Consider the following 21,523-nt stretch of genomic DNA (forward strand, 5'->3'; position numbering starts at 1 on the left):
TTGGTGAACTTTACCTTAACACCACTTTAAACTGGAAGAGAATGTGATTTGTAATTATACTAATCTGATTATCCTGTGTATTTTGGCTTTTCTTACAATTGGTTTTCTTTAGTGATTGTTTGTCTTTGTACAGAAATAAAGAGGTTAGACCTTTCTGTTGTAGTACCATGATTACAACAGAAGGTAATGATAGATCTGCATGAGTCCACGAACATTTCCACACAAAGCTGTGTGTTGATAAATCGCAATCTATCTGTTTGGAATGTGCGTACAGAGTTTAGAAAAAAGTCATACTAATGATAGACACTCAGTTAAAATGGATGCATAGAACAGTCTTACCTTAAACTGCTTTAAGTCAAACATGCAATGCATTCTGGGAGTTTTAAGACACTTGAAGAAAATTACAAATATGGCGGACACTTCTCTAAAACAGCGTTGATCCCAGTTCATGGTAACTGAAAATCTGTGCTTGTTATTGGAATTTAAAGCAGAAATATATATAACTTTTCGTAGGAACTTTTTAAACTAATATAGTTGTATGCAATTGGCCCCAATTGGCAATGCTCTGCTGGAAGCTAGAGCAAAATTGAAAACTGAGAGGAAAGTGTCTACATGAGAAAGTTCTCAAGGATGCTCTACTAACCTGTTGTGTGCTGAGGAGGTAATGCATCTTTTGTGCTTGGTAAACCAATTTTCTCTCTTCTCTATCTAGTGCCATACGTTCCCTCTCGCTCTTCTGTATGTCTGCAAACTCCACCAGCTGTTTTCTGCAAGAGAGAACAGATACCTGACACATTTCCGCCACATGTATTCTTAATGTAAAGATTAAATACTGCTACGGAAGCACTATAACATTGCAACATGTTATTTTCACATCTAATTATTAATTATGTAATTCTCTGAAATCACTAGGGCCCATCTATCATCCCCAAAATACCCAAAAAGTCAAAAAAATGACAAGGCTTTAACTAAACCATAGTTGTACAGAGGCCTAGTGATTCAACTCCCTTTAATTTCCACTGCTGTTTTTTTTAAAGCCCCAGGTTCCAAAAGCATTCTCAGTGTTCTGCGATGAAGGGGTTCTTCCTTACATGTTGTCATGACAGTATTATAAGAAAGACCACCAAAGAGATTTTGTTCCAGAGCTTAATGCTTACATTTCCAAAGCTCTCTTGCAGAAAAAAAATGTAACCTTAAATTTGCCATTGGTTCCAACTCTGACTATGACTGATCTGCCCTGATTCTGGCCACAGAATCCCCCCCACAGGAGGTCTAGATGGGGGCCTGCAAGAAACCCTACAAGACTCCTGGTTTTCAGTGCCCTCTAAGCTATACTTTCCTAATGACCCCTTCTATTTTGCTTCAAGCCATCAGTCTCTAGTAAGGCATTCAGCAAGTGCAGGTTCGAAAAGTCAAATTGAGGAACTGTACCCGGTGTCCGTTCTGAAAGTCTTTCCCTTGGTTCCAGCCCACAGTAACCTCTCTGTGAATGCTGTCAATTACTGTATATTGTGAATGACTGAAGTATACGACGGAATATGTAACCTACAACGACTAGATAATTATCAAATACCTAAGTTATTGTTTGACTCAAATTCACTTTGTCAGTTTGAACAGTTGATTTCTAAGAGGCGATCTATGCAGACGTCTGGAGGCTAATGCAATGCAGTCTAGTGCAATCTTGCTCAAATGTCTCTTAGTACTGTTGAGGAGCTCCCACAAAAAGATGAAACTTAAAGCTGTCAATCAAGCAACTCCAGTGAAACTGACCTGGAGGATAATCATGTAATAAACACATCAGCTACCGGCTAATTATAAAATATCCCCTAATTATGTCTGACAATAATGGTCATGCCACAGACGCAAATGCATTCAGAAGGAAAGCTTTAATTCAGTACACCAATATGTAATAAATAACAAACAAAACAAAAAATATATATGCACTGAATGTTGAAATAAATCAAGAAAAAGTGAGGAATCAAAGTGCAGTACACTTATTTTAATGGGAAAGCTCCTTAGTCTTCATGGTAGTATCTTTGCTTTGAAAGTGGGACCTTACAGAGACAGGTGTATTTAATCTGAAATCATGTGAACCACTTTTATTGCACACAGATAGAATCCGTTCAATTGGTTGCACCTGAGTTTCTTTAGGAGTGTCATAGCAAAGGGGGTGAACACTTATTTAATTTGAATGATTATTTAATTATTTTTTATTTATTTTATTTATTTTATTAAAAAACATTTAAATACATCAGGTTTTAATATAACAAAATGTGAAAAGGTCCAAGGAGGGTGAATACTTGCTATAACCTCTGTATATCTGAGGAATTTACTTAGCTTATGCTTCAGATTTTTGTTCATGGTGTGAGGGGATCTTCTTACAGTTTATGTGATAGAATTATATTTATTATAGCTACCCATCCTTCTAATTTCACCAAAACGGCAGCACAAAAGAAGCTACCTTTGTAAAGCTCACAATTTGTCACCCTGAGACATTACATGTAATCTGAAACATGAGTTTATGCCTTTAAACCCTGGCGTAGGAAAAAACAGGTACATTTAGAAGTATAATGTTCCTCCTATGATTTTGATGAGTGGAAAAAAATAATCAAAATAGGAAAAAAAATAAAACGTAAAGGTGGTTCAATTGCTCAGAAAGTCAGAGGGGTAAAAAAAAGGAGCCTCTGCTCATCAAGCAGTTTTACAAGGCTCTCAGTTTTTCAATTACCGCTAACCAAAAGAGAATACTAATATCACATTTTCTATAAGGTTGCAGAACCTGGCACACTGACATTTAAAAATCACCATGCTTTACTTTTGCAGTAGTGCAATTTTTTTCTTATGTAGGATTAAATTGCAAAATAAATGAATTATGCAGAATAGCTTGGCCCCATTTTACCATCCACCTTCTGAAAATTGCTTATTAATATGGAATATGAAGTTAGAAAATAGTCTGTTTTAGTTTATTCATAGTTCCCAGGCCTCGGAGCAACTTCTGCAGCTGCTGACCTGTTTGTATAGTGTATGGCATGCTAGCAGAATGACCTTTCTTAACCCATATCTCAGAGCTATTATTAATTGCTATGTAGTACAGCAAAGCCAAACAAATTTGTTTCCATTGAAGGGATCTCTATCTGTGTCTCTGGATTTGTGCTGTACCACACAAACCTCATTAGCTCTGTCCATTTCGGAGGGCGAGATGGGAGCTGGTAACACTGATGACCTCTCTTTGTCCTTTCTCTCCAGATTTAGCTGTTAAGCAAGACCTGGGTTATATAGGCAAGTTTGTTCACGTGTGTACACGTGGCTACACAATTGATCTTTAACTCAAGTTAGAAATATCCACATATGGTGAATCATTTTGAAAGTTCAAATGAAAACTACCAGCGCGACATAATAATAGTTTAGAATAATGTGACGAAACTGGAATTGCTTTTATTAATATTAAAAATAAAAATAACATATGAAAAATTGATTGCAGTTGGAGTTTAGTTTTGGGGAAGAATGTCTGATTTCTTCTGTAATACTTGCATTTGGGGTCAAGTCTCGGGGTTAATGATACACATTTTGACAAGTCTGAAATATAAACACAAGCATTAGAGAATAATTAAGAAAGTGGATGCAGCCCACAGTTTGTGGCATTCATCTTTTAATTGTCGATTGAGTAGAAGCTTCCTCCAGTAAGGGGGACGTGGGGGTTGCAGGGGAATCCAGTCTGTCAGGCCTGTTCCACTACAGCTTAATTGGTCTTACTAAATAATTAATTACTGTATGACCTGGATGGGTGTTTAATTGGTCCAATTAAATAATTCAAGACATGGCTGGAAAAGAGTTCTGGACCATTAAAGCCTTTGTTAGCCTTGGAATGAACCCCATAATAAATGTAATGACATTATTATTTTATTTATTTTTTCCTACCTTGAATGTGCTTAATTTAAAGTCAGGGGGGTTATTCTAATTTAGCCACAGGTGTAAGAAAGGTAAATGTAACAGGGTGTAAAGCTCACACAGCCAGCACCTCCTGCGCACACTGTGATTCCCCAGTAAAAGATCATTGTTATTCCAGCACCTAGTAAAGAAGACACACGCATGAACCTAAAGGAGGTTTTAATTTATAATGGATTCCCTTTCTCAGATGTCCTTGAAAAGGGACACAAAACTGTGAAAAAGTAGCCTAACCACTTGAAGTCCATAAATTTTCCTCAGCTTTGGATGAGTTAAAAGATTTGCCATGTAAGAACATTACAGAGGGAATTTATCTGATTATGGCAGTAATAATTACCCAGCTGTTTATTGCAGATAGAGAAATAATTCATGCAGGCAACAGGCCATGGTGGCAATGACACTCCGCATTTAGTAAATATGCAAACCGTTCACTTCTAATTACTCAGCCTAGAGGATGCCCTTATTAAGCACAGAAACTAAAAGTGTCTTCTTGACAAGTGATAAATTGTTACATTGCACAAACTCTTGCCACAGAATTACAGGTTTGAACTCAGGTCTTAACTTCATTAAGAGATTCGGAGGGGATAGTTAAATGAAGATGGACATCGTAACACAGTCAACCTACCAACATATTGCATGCCAACTGTAATGAAATGACACAGATAGTTTGGTACCAGAAAATACTTTATTGCTTACAGCACACTTAGCCCAGTGCTGAAGTCTGCTGAAATGCATCTCAAGCCGGCCCGGTTTCATTGACATGCTACGCAGGGTTGCTGTAGCTAAATGGAAACCATTAGTAAAATTTTAAATAATTTATGGTCCGACAGGAGAACATGGATTAAAATCACGCAGACAGACCTTTACAGGGTGACTGATCAGTCACGGGGTGATCTGGAGTCTAACACAAAGAGAATATTTTAAATAAATGCAATCTGCCGCTAATTGATGATGACCCCTGCAAGCACTAAATAAACAAGTGATTAACGGCTAAACAGACTAACTCTTCTCAGATCTTACTCTGAATGTATCCTGTACAATGTAATCTAATCCTGAAAGTCAAAGTGAAAGGTCTTTAGGCACCAGGTTGGTACTGCTCTCCAAAAAACCTTATTTGAATTGTTTTAATTTAAATTATGATTTTTTTACATGACATCCCAGTTTCACACCCCACTTAACTATTAAATCACCGCAGTGCCACCCAGTGTAGATTAGCGCTGTCTGACCTCTTCCTCTGGTCAGATACTCTGTCCACCTAATGGTCTTAATCAATAGACATCTCTGAGTTACTGAAACCACGAAGAGCGATACTGTTGTAAATTAACTTGCCTTAACCATGCATGTCTTCATGCATGGGACACACGGGAAAGCAAACCGCCTATGCGATGTTCTCATTCAAAGCATTCTGAAGCCCGATTACATGTGTTATGTCAATGCTCATACAAGACGCCTCATCTCATAAACAATTCAGTCTCGTGTTTATCACAGAAGTTCTCTGCCTGTTTTCCACTGTGTTGGTTTGGTTCGGTAAGTGCTTGATCATCCACTCACTGTACAAAAGTGCTTATTTACACTTCATTTTTAAGACTGACACTTAAAGCACTGACAATTCAATATACATACTGCTTGTATTTTGGATATGAAAGCGAAATGTGGAAGTTATAAAGCTGCATTCACTCCTTTCGTAGAGTCTGACCTTGAGCGTTAATTTGCTTTCTGTTTACCTCTCTTTTTGTGTAAGTATTTAAGCAGAGTGCGGGATACAATAAAAAATAAAATTAATGTATATTTATTACAGCTAATGTAATGGGGATGAGAGGGATCCTTAACTGCATTCCCACATATCTACATAACAAAGCCGACACACATTCAACACAACAGCTTGCGTCTGGGAAGAAATAACTCATAGGTGACAAAAATCATTACAGCGGAACCGCCTTGCCTACTTCTGAGAAGAAAAAAAAAAAAAAAATCACTGATCCAAGGAGCACTTAACAAATTTACATTTAATTTTAGCCAAAGCCCTAAGATATTTTCCAACAAAATATATTGGTGACATTAAAAATATGACTTTAGTTTAAGTTTTTTGTCAAAAATAAAAGATGGCATCTTTTTCTGCCCTCCAAGCATAGTATGTTTTATTAATGCAAGGACTCGGTTAACTCGGTGGCTAATTTTTAATTTCATAACATCATTCGCTTGCTTGTAACCTGGGGCAGTTTTTACATAGGAGGCTAGAGGTTACCAGTGTACATGTCTACCAATTGCATACTCAGCCTTTAAATTAATCAAATCAATTTATCTTTGTAAAAGCGCCCAGAATATATTCTAGCACTAGCATTTGCACTGCATTAATTCCTCAAGTAACCATTGCTGATTTACAGAAGTTGTATTAGCAGGTAGTATGGTAAGAGATAACTGCATCTTCTTTCCTTTCTAGACAGTTAAATGCTGACATTTTACAAAGGTTAATAGGTGCTGCTTTCTCAAAACTGCCAGCCAGGCATTCTATGCCGTAATTACATATATTGAAAGCAAGTCAAGATTAATTGTAAATAAAGAAGAATGACACAATGTGCTTCATTAACCCAATCAATTAGAACAAGAATGTTCACGCTGTTTTCTTTAGAGTCTGCATTTTACATGACCTCTTCTTTATCCAAGAAATTCCTCATTACTTTGTTTGATAACAAAGCCACCGCCAATGAAACGCACTCAACATAAAACAAATAAAAATCTTGAAAACAGGAAACTTTGTCCTTCAACAATCTGATGCTTTTCAATTCCTTTTCTTGCCTCCATCACATTTTACACTATTTTTTAATGTTATGATAGTTTTCTCTGTTTTGTTTTATTATTTAGTTGTATTATTTGTATTGATTGAGTTGCCTTATAACAACATTTCAAAAATTGCATAGCCTATTCACTGGAAACATGCAGACTTTGGATAATAGGAACATTATATGCTAGAAATACTTCAAAAAGTAGTTCAAAAGTATTTCAATATATAAGCAGAGTCCCACTCAAACGTATACGAGGAAAGTTGTGCAGTCCTGAATTGTGAGATTTTGTGAGATGCAATTAATTTGTCTTGAAAAGTTGATTAAGTTCAAGCACACCTATCTGATTTCATATCAGTTTAATGTCCATTGAGCAATTTCCATTCTTAAATACTGTAAAGTATGTATTTAGTTTAAATTAATGTTTAATTACAGGCTCAGCACAAATAGAAAATTAGACCAATCACAATTTAAAACACAGAGAACCTGCTTGTAGGATTTGTGTTCAATTTATGTCCCCAGTCAAATAAAAATCTGTTATCAGACTTTGGAATGATTTACAATTGCTGATTAAATAAACTATTTTCATATTGTAAAGGATGCACATATCCTGATAAAGAAAGATTCACAGGTCCATAATTAGGATGACTCAAAGTTAATAGATAATTTCTTCTCTGTGTATTGAAGGATCCAGTGTGAAACGCCTGGACACTTTGTTTCCCAGTTGAACACAGTGCACTAGGTTTAACTTATATAAAGTATATCAATTAAAATATTGTAGTTTTACCTGATTCTTTCATTCATCAATGTCAGGCCTTCCAAGTAGTGCTTCCTTGCATAGTAATTATGTACATATTTTCTGATATAGTAGCCTCTCCATCTTTTTTGAATCTGAGGAGAAATGGGAGAAAGCAAAGATGTGAAATCATTAGCAACTGTTTTTGCTGTAGACTGGACTAATGCAACATGTAATTTGTGTCTTTGTGTAATATGTATTATATGTAGCGTTAGAATTAAAGTCCAAACAGTGCAAGCTAATTAATCTGAATCTAACATTTGAAATAATAAGTGATAACTGAGGCTTTATGGGCGGAGCAATGTGAAAAGAATAAATATGAAATATCAATAACTTGTTTGAAAGAAGTAAATATTTGTATAAGAATGATGGAGATAAGTTTTCAAGTCTTTGTGTCTTTAATTCTACAGGTACTCTGGCACTTGTTGCATTGTAATAATAATAATAATAAAAAAAACATTCACACATTACTGTATACATTTTAAATAAGGTTTAAAACTGTCTACAGGTTCAATCAGTAACTTGACGTAGATCAGAATAAGCCCTCCGTAATTCAGTCTACATACACTGCCCTTTAATTCAAACATGTGACATTATGACACAGAGCCCTTAGGAACAATACTGGCACAATCAAGGTGCATTACCAAAATATAACCTACCTCATCTACATGGAAATGGAAGTATTGTCAGAAAACAGCAACTTTAGCTATTTACTTCACATAAAGCTTTGAAGGATGTACACTTTTGAAGAACAGCACATTTTGTGAGCAGCTTAATTATAGTTTGAAACCAACCTTAGTAGAAATTAGCAAAACGATTTTGTGGGCTGTGATTGACCCCGACCTCAAGAAAGTCGGACCAGGCCTTCTTTATCAAACCAGACGGGGGCACTGTTTCGACTGTAAGCAACCTAATATTGCCAGCATCAATCGTAATCTTTATTTTTATTCCCCATTTATAAACTTTTAAAATGTATTTTAAAAGCAAACACATTAGTATGATGATAGGTAATACATGTAAATGCCAAAGTAAACTATAACAAAACAAAAATGCATTAAGTGTTAGACCCTGCAAAGTACAACATTAATGATTCAAATAACAAAAACAATATAGACTTTTCACATGTAATAAAGATATCTAGCAAACAAATACATTTAAAAATAATAGAAGGGAATGGTGAATCGAAAAATCGAAAAAGAAAAAAGTGTCAGAAATGTTTAAATGATGGTCTGTATGAAGTGTTCAAGACCTGTATTCATTGTTAGCCCCATTGACAGACAGATTTTTCAATCTACCTGTCTGCTACAGAGCGTGTGTGGGGATCAAGGGTGCCAACTCTCAAATAATACCTATTAGTCAATTACCAGACTCAATAATAATAAGACTAAGGTGTGAACTGTCCATATTATCTGCTCCCTTAGGTATGCAATCCCTTTAGTCTTTAGTTTTTATAAATGATTGTTTGTGTGTCTTTACTTTATTCAGTCATATAAGGACCACTGACATAAACAACCTATAATACAAGACTTTTGTATTATTATTATTTATCTGCTAAATGTAAAATGTTCTCTCTATAGTTTAACCTGCACCTCAATTAAACTCAAGACAATTCTGGCAACTGTATACTTTCCTTATGGGACATGAGCTATTGTTTATAGCAACAAGCAGGGCTGGTCATTTGTAGGGACACCCATTAAAGACACTCCACTTCACACCACAAAATACATACATCAGGTTAATTCCAAACATTCAGATCACTTTCCTATAAATGATGGTAAAACAGTATTAAAGGTGTAAAGTCACTTGTGAGCAAACAGTTAATTGACTGATCCCACTGCCCCAAAGAGAGAAGAACAGATGTCCTTCAGACTAATTAGGAGATTAAAACAATGGCTGGTATAAAACAATTATTGCAATTGATCAGCACTCAATAGATCATTTTAAATAAAGTAATTGCAGGCTCAGAAGCCAAGTTCCTAGTGACCTTTTAGAGTAGAGAAATCAATGATGCATATTCCTCAATTAGGTAGCATGAAAATCTAAGGACCTCTGTAGATGCAGGTTTCTATCAGGGAAAAAATACATGGCCTTTGAAAAAAGTAAATGATAAAAATTACAGAGGAAAAATAAATAATGAATTAACAGAAACAGAGACTGAGTAGGGAGGTTACAAAAACAATAGGGGGAGATGTCCTTCAAAAATGTGGAACTGGCTTAGGGGTAACTACAGAAAACCATGCCTTGACATATTCATAGTATGTAGAACAGGGATTCACTCAAAAGTTTATTACTATGGGTGCTACTGGGATTCTCCTGAAAATGCTGTATTAGGCTTTGATAATAAGTTATTATGCTTATACCCAAACACATTGCAAGAAACTGAATAACCCAAGGCCTAATTAGCAATGCTAAAAATAAAGCTGTACCGTGATGTTGTTTTTGTTTTTTGTTTTGTTTTTTATCTATTTTGGGAATCCTCATTTCTCAAATGCTAGTTAATGATACATATATAGCCACTAAATGCCTAATAAGGTAGCATATTGTGAACACATCCCCTGTCTTCATACAGTCAACTGGCATCTTTACAGTTTTCTCTACGCTGAATCATTGTTCAGCCCACTTTCATGAATGAGATTGTTCATAGGAAGGTTGTGAAAATGTTTGACGACAGCTGTTTCTGTCATGGAGATATTGTGAAACATTTGTGTGTTAAAATATCATTGGTATTTTACTGACTTTTAAAGTACAAGTTGACCTATTTGTGTGCCTCCTACATAAGACAGCATATATCTGGACCACATTTACCTTTGATAACTGGGTTTTAAATGCTTTAACACAAGAACAGACCTGCAAAATGTTCTGAACAGTGGTGCCCAGAAAGCAGGTAAGATTAAGTTATTTATTGAGTGGTGAATGTGGCCTCATTGAAGTGTTTCATTACTGAAATGGAAAGCTATACACCGATCAGCCATAACATTATGACCACCTGCATAATATTGTGTAGGTCCCCCTTTTGCCACTAAAACAGCCCTGACCCGTCGAGGCATGGACTCCACTAGCCCTCTGAAGGTGTGCTGTGGTATCTGGCACCAAGACGTTAGCAGCAGATCCTTTAAGTCCTGTAAGTTGCGAGGTGGGGTCTCCATGGATTGGACTTGTTTTTCCAGCACATCCCACAGATGCTCGATTGGATTGAGATCTGGGGAATTTGGAGGCCAAGTCAACACCTTGAACTCGTGATTCATCAGACCAGGCCACCTTCTTCCATTGCTCCGTGGTCCAGTTCTGGTGCCCATTGCAACAACGCAGCCCCATACGCAACAAACTGCGATGCACTGTGTGTTCTGACACCTTTCTATCAGAACCAGCATTCATTTTTTCAGCAATTTGAGCTACAGTAGCTTTTCTGTTGGATCAAAGTCGCTCAGATCCTTACACTTGCCCATTTTTCCGGCTTCTAATACATCAACTTTGAGGACAAAATGTTCACTTGCTGCCTAATATATCCCACCCACTGACAGGTGCCATGATAACGAGATTATCAGTGTTATTCACCTGTCATTGGTCATAATGTTATGGCTGATCAGTGTATGCACAGATAATAGTTCATAGGCACAGTAAGGCAAACATAATATACAGCTCTGGAAAAAATTAAGAGACCACTTCACATTGATTTCTGAATTTGGAGTGGTTTCCTAATTTTTTCCAGAGCTGTATATGCATCAGATAATTTGTCTCAAACAACTAGGCGCTTTTAATATGCTAGCTTGATTATCTTTTTTTGTTCATTTAGTTTTGTACCTTGTGCCATTTATAAGTGAAATTAAATATGTCATGGCAAGTGGCTATGCTGAGATATAGACTTTTTAATAGATTGACTTGACCGTTGCCCTTTCAGCTTACCAACTGCACCATCCATAAATGCCAGCACAACTGTCATACTTTGTGTATAATAAGACTGTTCTGACTGTTCTTATGCTAACAAGGTTTGTTTTGGACGTGTAGAACACTGTGAATAAAAAAAAATCTTTCCTCATGATCTACTTCAGTTATTAAGTTTCCGTATGACTTACACAAGGTCTCATACCCTCACACTGAAATAATATGAATTGCTGTGTTATTCTACAATAAAAGTTGGAGTTTTGTTGGTCTCGTAAAAAGGTAATCTTGCAGTATCATCTTTTATAATGTCACTGGGGAGAGAAGAAGCTGTACGGAATTATAAAACGTATGATTCTGAATACAATCGGCGCCCCTCGTAAATGTGCCAAGGTGTCCGTCAAATGTAAAAAGGTTTTAATTTATAGCTTATGAAGAATTCATTTCTACAGAAATCAGAAAGTGATAATCAAAGTGGATTCTTTTGGAGAGAACGTGAAGGGACATAGGGGTGTAGGTTGTCTAATGATCATATAGCTCCTTAGCCCCCGCGACATATTAAGACCGGATGGAATTTGTAAGTTACTCTCAAACTGGAAAAAAGTAATACATTAAACATTTCCACTTAGCTAAATTAAGAAATTGTACATAATGATCCTGCACAGCTATTATCATAAGAAATAATGTGTTTGTTATATGCAGTTAAAAATATGTTCAAGTCACTATTTTTCATCTTATAATTTTTATTTTATAATAAAAGGTATTTAAATTAATCCTCCAACAAATTGGTTACTTTGATCAACAGGCCACTTGGTTTGATCAGTGGCAGCAAATTAGTGCTACCTGTCTGCTATGCAGGGTAATTAAGCACCAATATTCATCTTAGCAAAGGTGCAATCCTTAATTTACCCATTAATTTCCTTTCGTTTGAAGGTAACTTTGAAATACCACCCTGTCTCAGTGTCCCAGTTACTACAGAACCATATGGGCACTCAAGTAAGATGTAACTATATAAGGGAGCGATATAAATTAAAGTACATCGTAGACCACAATGAAACTTATTTTCTTAGCTCTGATTCATTTACCTCCTTATTTAGCCACCATACCTACCAAATCTATGCTCTCTAGGCTTGCTCGTTATATTAAAATTCAATTCAAAGCACAACTGACTTTTCATTTGTTTAACAAGTGGAGAAATATTTACCCTGACAGCCATCTCATTGTAGAAATTCATCTTCATAATAAAATATGCTGTCTGTGAATCGAGAGAAAAAGAGAAGATAGCATTAGATTACAGTTACCTATATCAAAACTTTCCGATCTTTTCTTGAACATATAAAAGATAAGTCTTTTTATACATAATACATGATAAGTCCCAGAAGCAGAGGTGAAAAAAAGAGAGAGGAGGAACTCAGACTTTGCATTGAAGAGACAAGCTTCTTAATACATAATGCAGACTAGACCAGAAAAATCTATGGTAGTCAAGCTAGAAGCTAATGGAGATATATGATCGTAAAATGCTCTCCGCTGAGTTTGATAATCAATGGCGCTCCACTGAGAATAGACTAACAAAGGCAAGAATATTCACACGCGCTGATGACACGTACTATTGTATGATTTATTCACTGGAGCACATTTCAGGAGAAACTTGTGAGAAACATAAAAGGAATTCATATTTCAAGATGTCTGGTTTAATAATACCCCCCCCCCCCTCCAAAAGAAGACACGGAAGAAGAAGAGGAAAAAAAATCAAAGAGAGTGTACATTTCTTCTAAATCCTACAAGGAGTTGGGAGTTAGAATCAGAAGTGAAACAGTGTCTGCTAACCAAGTCTGCAATGTACTACATCCCCAGTTGCTTCCCAAGTGTGCTTTACAGTTTTGTCTTATTTAATATTCATTTTAACATTATATCATCATAAATAATTAGCATTATTTGACTTGTTTGTGGAGAGCAGCGGGGATTGGATTATTTATCAACAATCTGTGCAATTAAGAAGCAGTTAGAGGCAATATGTTATTTACAAATGCAGAGAACAGCCTCTTATGCATTTCAAATTTGCTTCACTCTGTTACATGAGTGGTTGTCATGAAAGACAAGGGTCTTTAGTACCATCTGCCAGCATTTTAGCAAGCAGTGCTAAGTGGTGAAAGCTTCTTTGAGAATTCAAGGCTTTTTCATTGGAACTCAACATTACAGAATATGGCATGAAGTAGGAATATATATAAATATATATATATATATATTTTTACAGTTTATTAAAAAGCATCTAATGTATGCAACATAAATGTATGTATATACTGTGAACCAGTCTCACACTGTGCCCTCCACTGTACTTCTATGTGACTCCACATACTTTATAGTCTATGTTTTTCTCAATTGTGCCCAATCAAGTAAAAAATAAGATGTACTTGCCTTCAAAACAAAAACATATGGATGTCTAAGCCAAACATATGGGGGGAAAACCTAAGTTCATATATTTCCATATGTTTCAGCATCTGTATAAATTGCTGCCTTAGCTCACTAATTTACAGGCAGGCATAAAATCACCAAGGTCAAGTGAAGCAATCAGCTGGCCATGAATGACACTCCACTGACTGGAGCAAGCTCGGTTACTCCAGATTTTATTTCAATAGGCAAGGATAGGGATGGGAAGGTAATGTGGAAAGAGGGTACAGAAAAACAGAGCATAAAAATAAAAGAATAGTCCGACTGGAAAGGGGAATTTCTGATGGAAACAAATGTGTTGGTGTTCTCTATCAAAATGTATGTTCCTTGAAACTAGGAAATAAGTATTTCAATATGAAAATGGTAGATAGCAGTATTTCAATTGTAATGTTGAATCTTCAAAATTAACAAATGTATTAAATATTGAGCCAGTCAGAGGTCTTATTTCTGCCACCCACACTATATTTTTACCATATTTTCCTCACTTCATTGACTGCTGCTTACCTGATGATCACTTATAAATAGATTGGAATAGCAATTAAAATAGCAGTATTGCCCTCTGAGGATTTACTCTACCCAATGACAAGAGGTACACTGCAGTGAAGATGTTAACAACCTCTCAGTGGTATCAGCTAGACGACTGTAACCAATTACCCAGTAGAGGGCGTGCAGCTGACCAATCATGGACAGTGTTGGGTATGCATGAAGTCATCAGGGCGAGAATGACATCATAACAATGTATCAACATTCAGATCAGCAGGGTGCACTTTTAGACAGTTACACTATGAATTAGATCAGTGTAATAGGCATCGTAGTCGAACACATTTGAGTATCTGTCAAACTTGGAAACGAAACAAATAACACTAGGTTTTATATAACAAACCAAGAAATGGATACAGCAGATTAACATTCTTTTAGTAGGTTAGCCATATAACCTATGACCATCCCACTGAATACGACCTTGGCTAGAAGTTAATTAATGTGTTGAAATGCTACTGTCTAACCTTTAAATGGAGGCATCCCATTGCTCATCAGTGCAAAGACATGCAGTCAGCTGATGGCCCCTTACCTTTACCATTTGCCTAAAGTACATTCGTGCGGTGTAGCCTCGCCATCTCTTCTGGATGAGGGTTGCTTTTCTGTTTATGTGCCTTAAATTAGGAGTAAAATGCATTAAGATACACCGAAGATGAAAGAGTTTTAAATAATATCTTCTTTGTTGTGTCCAGTTTGATTTTTTGCAAGGATAAAAGTAACTACACAGTATTGATGACATTGTGGGATATTCTCAAAACAGAAGCAAATCCATAGAAAACTGTAAACACATGCCAACACACTACTGACAGAACCAGCCAAGAATAGTATTGTGGCAGCATTGTTTTAAATTGAACACAAATTTAAAACACAAATGTGTAGACTTCAGATGATGTGATCAAAACATTGTGCAATAATATTACTGATATACCAAAATTCCAGAGAAACCAAATAAGAAAACATATGAATGAAGAATTAATTAAGTGAAAGTAAACATCTCACAATATATACTGTATATATTCATGCAAAATAATGTGCCATGTGCTATGTGCCTATAACGTTCCTCTGCAACCATCAGATAGCCTAAATGATATGGTGTGGTCAGGGTATTATGTTTTTTTAAAGATTTTCTTAACTTCGTATTTGTCAGTACCGAAAGACAAACAAACTACAACCTCACATGACAAAGTGAGTTAGGAGGGATGGATGTTTTGTATGTCAACTGTCAGATACCCACAGGGCAGCAGTAATATAAGTTGTTCGCTGCTTGGCAACAGCAATAGGAGACATTAGGATGTCATCCCAAAAAGCAGCCTTTTGTAACTGTACTCATCAGATTTATTTTCACTGTGGTGGAACAAAACCAATAACATTGTGAATATTTTATAGTCCAATTTTGTGTATTTCGTGAATTTTGTATAGCTGCACTACTGAAGCACGTTGCAACATTATTGCATGAAATACTATTCTGTAAGAAGCCATACTGCCACGCTAAATTTGCTGTTAGTTTATTTTGCTAATAGCAGAATTCAGAACATGACACGAGGCTAACAGCTTGTGTTAACAACTATCTGGTACATTTACTAGGAAGGTATTATTGTCTTTCTGTAACATGGTAGAATTTAGCATTTTCTTCCTGGTAAAATACATTGCAATTATATACATTAAAAATAACATTAAATACCTAGTACAGTCCCCCTTTTTAGATCAATACTGTCTTTGTGTTTGCAGTCTACTTAAATTGTTATTGTTCAGTTTTCAAAAGCTCATCATGTGCATTACTTTTACATGAAGTACTTCTGTCACTTCAGAAATGTAGTTGGTTTACTAAATAATGTTTAACTAGAAGCACAACTGGTGACTATTTATTTTAATTGCACATTTACATTAAATTATTGCTAATGACCATTATTTATTCGGTGTTAATTTCATGTGGGAATATGGGGTTTTAATTGAAGGAAAAGTCACTTTAGAGGCCAGTTTAGAGGGACAATCGCCAAGACAATATCCAATAGGGGAACAATAAGTAATGTATTTATAAAATAGAATGAAACAGTAATATGTTCTAGGTCAGCTAATTTGATTTTATATTCCAGTTTCTATTAACAATAAAATAATAATAATAATAATAATAATAATAATAATAATTATTATTATTATTATTATTATTATTATTATGGAAAAATACACAATTTTCAATTTAGAAAAAGTGCATATTATGTGAATGTTATGTCAATTTAAAATATATTATCCTATTTGTTGAAATTTGTTATGTCACTCACTGAGTTTAGTTTAGTGATGCAAACCATGCTAAGAAAATAAATTCTATAAAATGTCAATACATTGATTTTAAAAATACATTATTTAAGTGTAAACATTAAATCACTGTAAATACTATGGAAAATAAATCCAGCAGGTGTCCAAATCACAATGAAAGTTAATTGAAAAGCAGAAATAAATATTTGAAATGCATTAGACTTGTATCTTGACTGAATATACGCTGAATGCATAGGACTTTCTTTGTGATATTACATTTCAATACTAAAACTAAATAAATATGACATTAGCACTGCTTGAATGACTATTATTATTTATCAGCAGGATTTATTTACATTAGAAATTGACAATGTTATTTTTAATTTAATTTAATTTAATTATCTTATTTTATTTTATGGAGAGATGCATTGTTGTTTTTGCCCACATGTCAGTCTGTCTGCTTATACAGCAAAAGCTGTTTTCATAAGCTTTTTAGCCTATGTTTTTATTACACCTAAATGGTCATATGGACAGGAAGTGAAGTACGTGACCCGAAGCCGTTAATGAATTGTAATTGAAAAGTGCAGCTTAACACAGGGGATGACGTACATCACAACTAAGAGTTTAATTACTATAAATACACTGTACTGGCTTGCTGTTGTAATCATTAAAATATATATTAACTAAAGTTGTATGATATATATATATATATATATATATATATATATATATATGTGTGTGTGTGTGTGTGTGTGTGTGTGTGTGTGTATGTGTGTGTGCGTGTGTGTTTGTGTGTAGCATATAAGGTCATAATAATGTATTGTATTTAAATTCAAGTTTCAGATTAGTTATTGGGTCACCAGTTCTTAATGAAATTATGTATAAATACCACAGGAATAACACATTAATACCTTATGCAGTTCATTTGAGGCTTGTGTATGTGATCAACATCAGAACTCAGTGGAAGTGGATGAGGCATTCATTTGTTATTCCTGATGGATTCATTAAGAATTGGTGCCAATAAACATGAATTAATTAAGAATTGGATCCCATTATTATTAACACTCATTGAGAGTACAAAATCAAATGTACAAGAAACAATTACATTATATTTAATATTACATAATTTACTGTGAAATAATACCACATTGTGTATGTGGTTTTGTAGTACATGTTATTCAGCAAATAATGACTCAGTTTAATTCTATGGCAAATGTTTAAAGGAATTTGTAACACTAGAAAATCAATGCTCTAGCCTGGAATACAGTAACCTAGGAGCAGCACTTAAGGGGCTCAAATTGTACCTAATTAACCACTTAACACATTAATCAATTAACCAAAATCATCTAAATTAACCTACTGTCAGGAAGTAGGTCTGACCCTACAATATGAAGCTGAGAGTATACCAGCAGTACAAACTGAAAATATTTATATATACACACACTTTATTTCTTCATCTGTAATTATATATAAACCATAGTATTTGCAGAAAAACAACCTCAATAGACAAAAATAAGGCATTGTTCTCTTCTTAATTTGTATATATACTTAGCAAGCTGATATTGCACAAAAATAAATGTAGGAAAGCATGTTAGAAGTATTTTCTAAAGTAAACAAACTAATGAATTTTAATTAATTTTAATTGTAATCAATTTTATTTAGTGTTTAAATTGTATTTTCTGTAAAGTAATATAGCTATGTGAAGAGAAGCATAGAATGTGATTACTAAAAAGGGAAATATCTAACAATAAACAATAAAATTATAGATATTATTATTATTTCTTATGCAATCAAGGTTTACATGTGAGATTTCAAAATAAAACGTTTGTGTATCTTTTCATGAAAGAGTTTAAAGTGAGACTTTATAACAAGATAACCTACACTGTGTCAAGATATGAAGAACATCAATCAAGATATAGAATATGGTATAGAATGAATAGAACTTCTTATGACCCAGAGAAATCATTCAAACAAACTTTGGGGAAATGACTGAATTAAAATGGCACATTGGTTTGGGGCTCACTGTTCTCTAATTTAAGTATCAAAGATGTCTGTAAGAACAGTAATTAAAATACATTTTAAAATTGCATCTATTCTCCACAACATTTTTTTAGAATAGTGGCCTTAGTCTTGAGGTAAGAGTCTGACAGATATGTACTTTACATCTTCGGTTCATATTTTTTGGGGGGGGATTTGTTTTGGGAGCAAATCATGATTTTTAATTAAAACAGAATTAATTAAGCAATGCGCAGTTAAGATCTGCCATAGTTTACTAGGGCATGCAATGCCTTTTGGAATCTGAGCTACTGGTGAAACAATCTTCACCTCCAACATATGAACGACTGCAAACATTTTTGTAAATTGCACGGGCTGTATGCCCATTGCAGTCCCAAGAACGATCACTTATTGAGTCTCTGCAAGCTGGACTTGACAGATAAGAGAGACGAGCAGAGACCAGAAATGCAGAATGCATGCAAGAAATCTTAAGGCTTCAAAAGTGGAGACACTGGATAGATTTTTTTATAATAAATCATGGCACCTAAAATTCTGAGTGATAAGGATATATAGATATATTTTTAATTACAACACAATTTAATTTCCTGATGTAGAATATACAAAAAATAAACATAAATTAATGCAACTTACTTTTTGTTTTTAATAGCTTTATGTGGCTTCATTCTTTTGATTCTGGCGATAGCTTTCAGGACAAAAGACAAGCACTAAAATATAAATATATTTTATATTCTCAAATCTATTTCTTTTCAGGAATCTCCTTTAAAAAACAAGACATCAAAGCTGGGAAGCAGATTGACCATCAGTCATATACAGGGTTTAGAACCTAGCCTTGTTATTTTTTTAAACTGTAGAGGGAGTGCTTTCAAAACAAATGCAGGCAAGAATCTCCCAGCATTAACAAGGTGCCTTTTACACGCATTTTTACAAGTATATAGGCCATATTTGTAATAATGCATTAAAACTGTACAGCTGTCATGTACAAATACTATGTTTCAAAAGCAGAGTAGGCAGCATTGCACCAGTTAGTAAATTATACACTAACACTCATAATAGATTTTTATTTTCCGTTTTTTTTTTTTAAGTAAAACCACAGGGACACAAAATCATTGAAATATCCATGTGGGATTTTACGTTTTCTATGGAGATATTTCTGGAAAGACCAAGGGACTCACAGATTTGGGATTTGTATGCCTAAAGGGACCAGGCCTAGGTGCTATTCAATGTATTGTTACACTATGCATTCATCTAAATGGCCTGCACTGACACTGCCATCAAAATGCACACATAATCATGGAATACATGTTTCTTTAAACTTGCAGAAATATAAATGAAAATACATTAAAAGTTGTGAAAAAAAAAAAGCTTCATATTGTAGGGTCAGACCTACTTCCTGACAGTAGGTTAATTTAGATGATTTTGGTTAATTGATTAATGTGTTAAGTGGTTAATTAGGTACAATTTGAGCCCCTTAAGTGCTGCTCCTAGGTTACTGTATTCCAGGCTAGAGCATTGATTTTCTAGTGTTACAAATTCCTTTAAACATTTGCCATAGACTTAAACTGAGTCATTATTTGCTGAATAACATGTACTACAAAACCACATACACAATGTGGTATTATTTCACAGTAAATTATGTAATATTAAATATAATGTAATTGTTTCTTGTACATTTTATTTTGTACTCTCAATGAGTGTTAATAATAATGGGATCCAATTCTTAATTAATTAATGTTTATTGGCACCAATTCTTAATGAATCCATCAGGAATAACAAATGAATGCCTCATCCACTTCCACTGAGTTCTGATGTTGATCACATACACAAGCCTCAAATGAACTGCATATGGTATTAATGTGTTATTCCTGTGGTATTTATACATAATTTCATTAAGAACTGGTGACCCAATAACTAATCTGAAACTTGAATTTAAATACAATACATTATTATGACCTTATATGCTACACACACACACACAAACACACACACGCACACACACACACACACACATATATATATATATATATATATATATATATATATATATATATATATATATAGGGGTATTAAAGTACCTTATGAAGTGTCACAAATTGCATTAACGTTTCCCTAATGCAATCTCTATATTTACTATAATAAGTTTAAATTAAAAATTACAGAATGGGCATTGAGCTGGGGCAGTGGAAGACTGGGTGTATTGGTTGGATTTTTTCTGAATCAACGAGGGAATGTTTATAATTGATTCATTTTAGCGAGTAAATCATTGAATAAGCTTGGGTGGAATGAAAACCAGAAGGCATTGTCACCCCCCAGGACTGGAGTTGTGCACCCCTGGTATACAATACAGCACAACACACGAACAAAAGTCAGAAAGGTCAGAACACCTAGTCTCGAACCTCCCAGAGTGTGTAACGTAGGATTAAGATTAAATTATGTTAATTAATAAAATTCCTTACAAGGATTACAAGGGATTGCGAGAAACTGGCTGGATTATATGCCTAACAGTTGCTGAGTTATATATGAGTAGAATCATTGCATGGGAAGGAGTCATGTGAAGATGCTCTTTGCAGATACAAAGTGATGATCAACAAATAATGGAGAAATCGGACTACATGCAAGCAACCTGTCCCAGCTCTCAACCAGACTGGCTTGACTCCAGCAAGAAATCTTCTGTTTTCATTACCAATCCTGTTGCTGCTTGAAATCTAGAGTCTTATTTAAATTCTACGTGCTAAATTCATATTCTCTGGAATACATCATATTTTTTGGGAAAAGCTTTGGTATTCTCATAATCTACTACTAAGGACACATTTGAATGCATTTTAAAGATTAAGGAAGATACCTATAGGACTGATTAAAGTAAGCTGAAGTA

General features: G+C 34.7%; 1 protein-coding gene across 1 annotated transcript in view; it reads right to left on the bottom strand.

Annotated features, from left to right (window-relative positions):
- The window catches only part of spata17 (spermatogenesis associated 17), a 54,108-nt gene that overhangs the window by 29,518 nt on the left and 3,067 nt on the right, over nucleotides 1-21,523 (bottom strand). The window contains exons 3-6 of the mRNA XM_066714841.1: nucleotides 14,918-14,999; nucleotides 12,605-12,655; nucleotides 7,513-7,616; nucleotides 644-767 (exon numbers count right to left, since the gene is read on the bottom strand). Of these exons, the coding sequence (XP_066570938.1) occupies nucleotides 644-767; nucleotides 7,513-7,616; nucleotides 12,605-12,655; nucleotides 14,918-14,999 (361 nt within the window). The remainder of the gene's footprint in view (nucleotides 1-643; nucleotides 768-7,512; nucleotides 7,617-12,604; nucleotides 12,656-14,917; nucleotides 15,000-21,523) is intronic.

The sequence above is a fragment of the Amia ocellicauda genome, chromosome 1, assembly GCF_036373705.1.
Source record: "Amia ocellicauda isolate fAmiCal2 chromosome 1, fAmiCal2.hap1, whole genome shotgun sequence".
In the NCBI taxonomy this organism is placed as follows: Eukaryota; Metazoa; Chordata; class Actinopteri; order Amiiformes; family Amiidae; genus Amia; species Amia ocellicauda.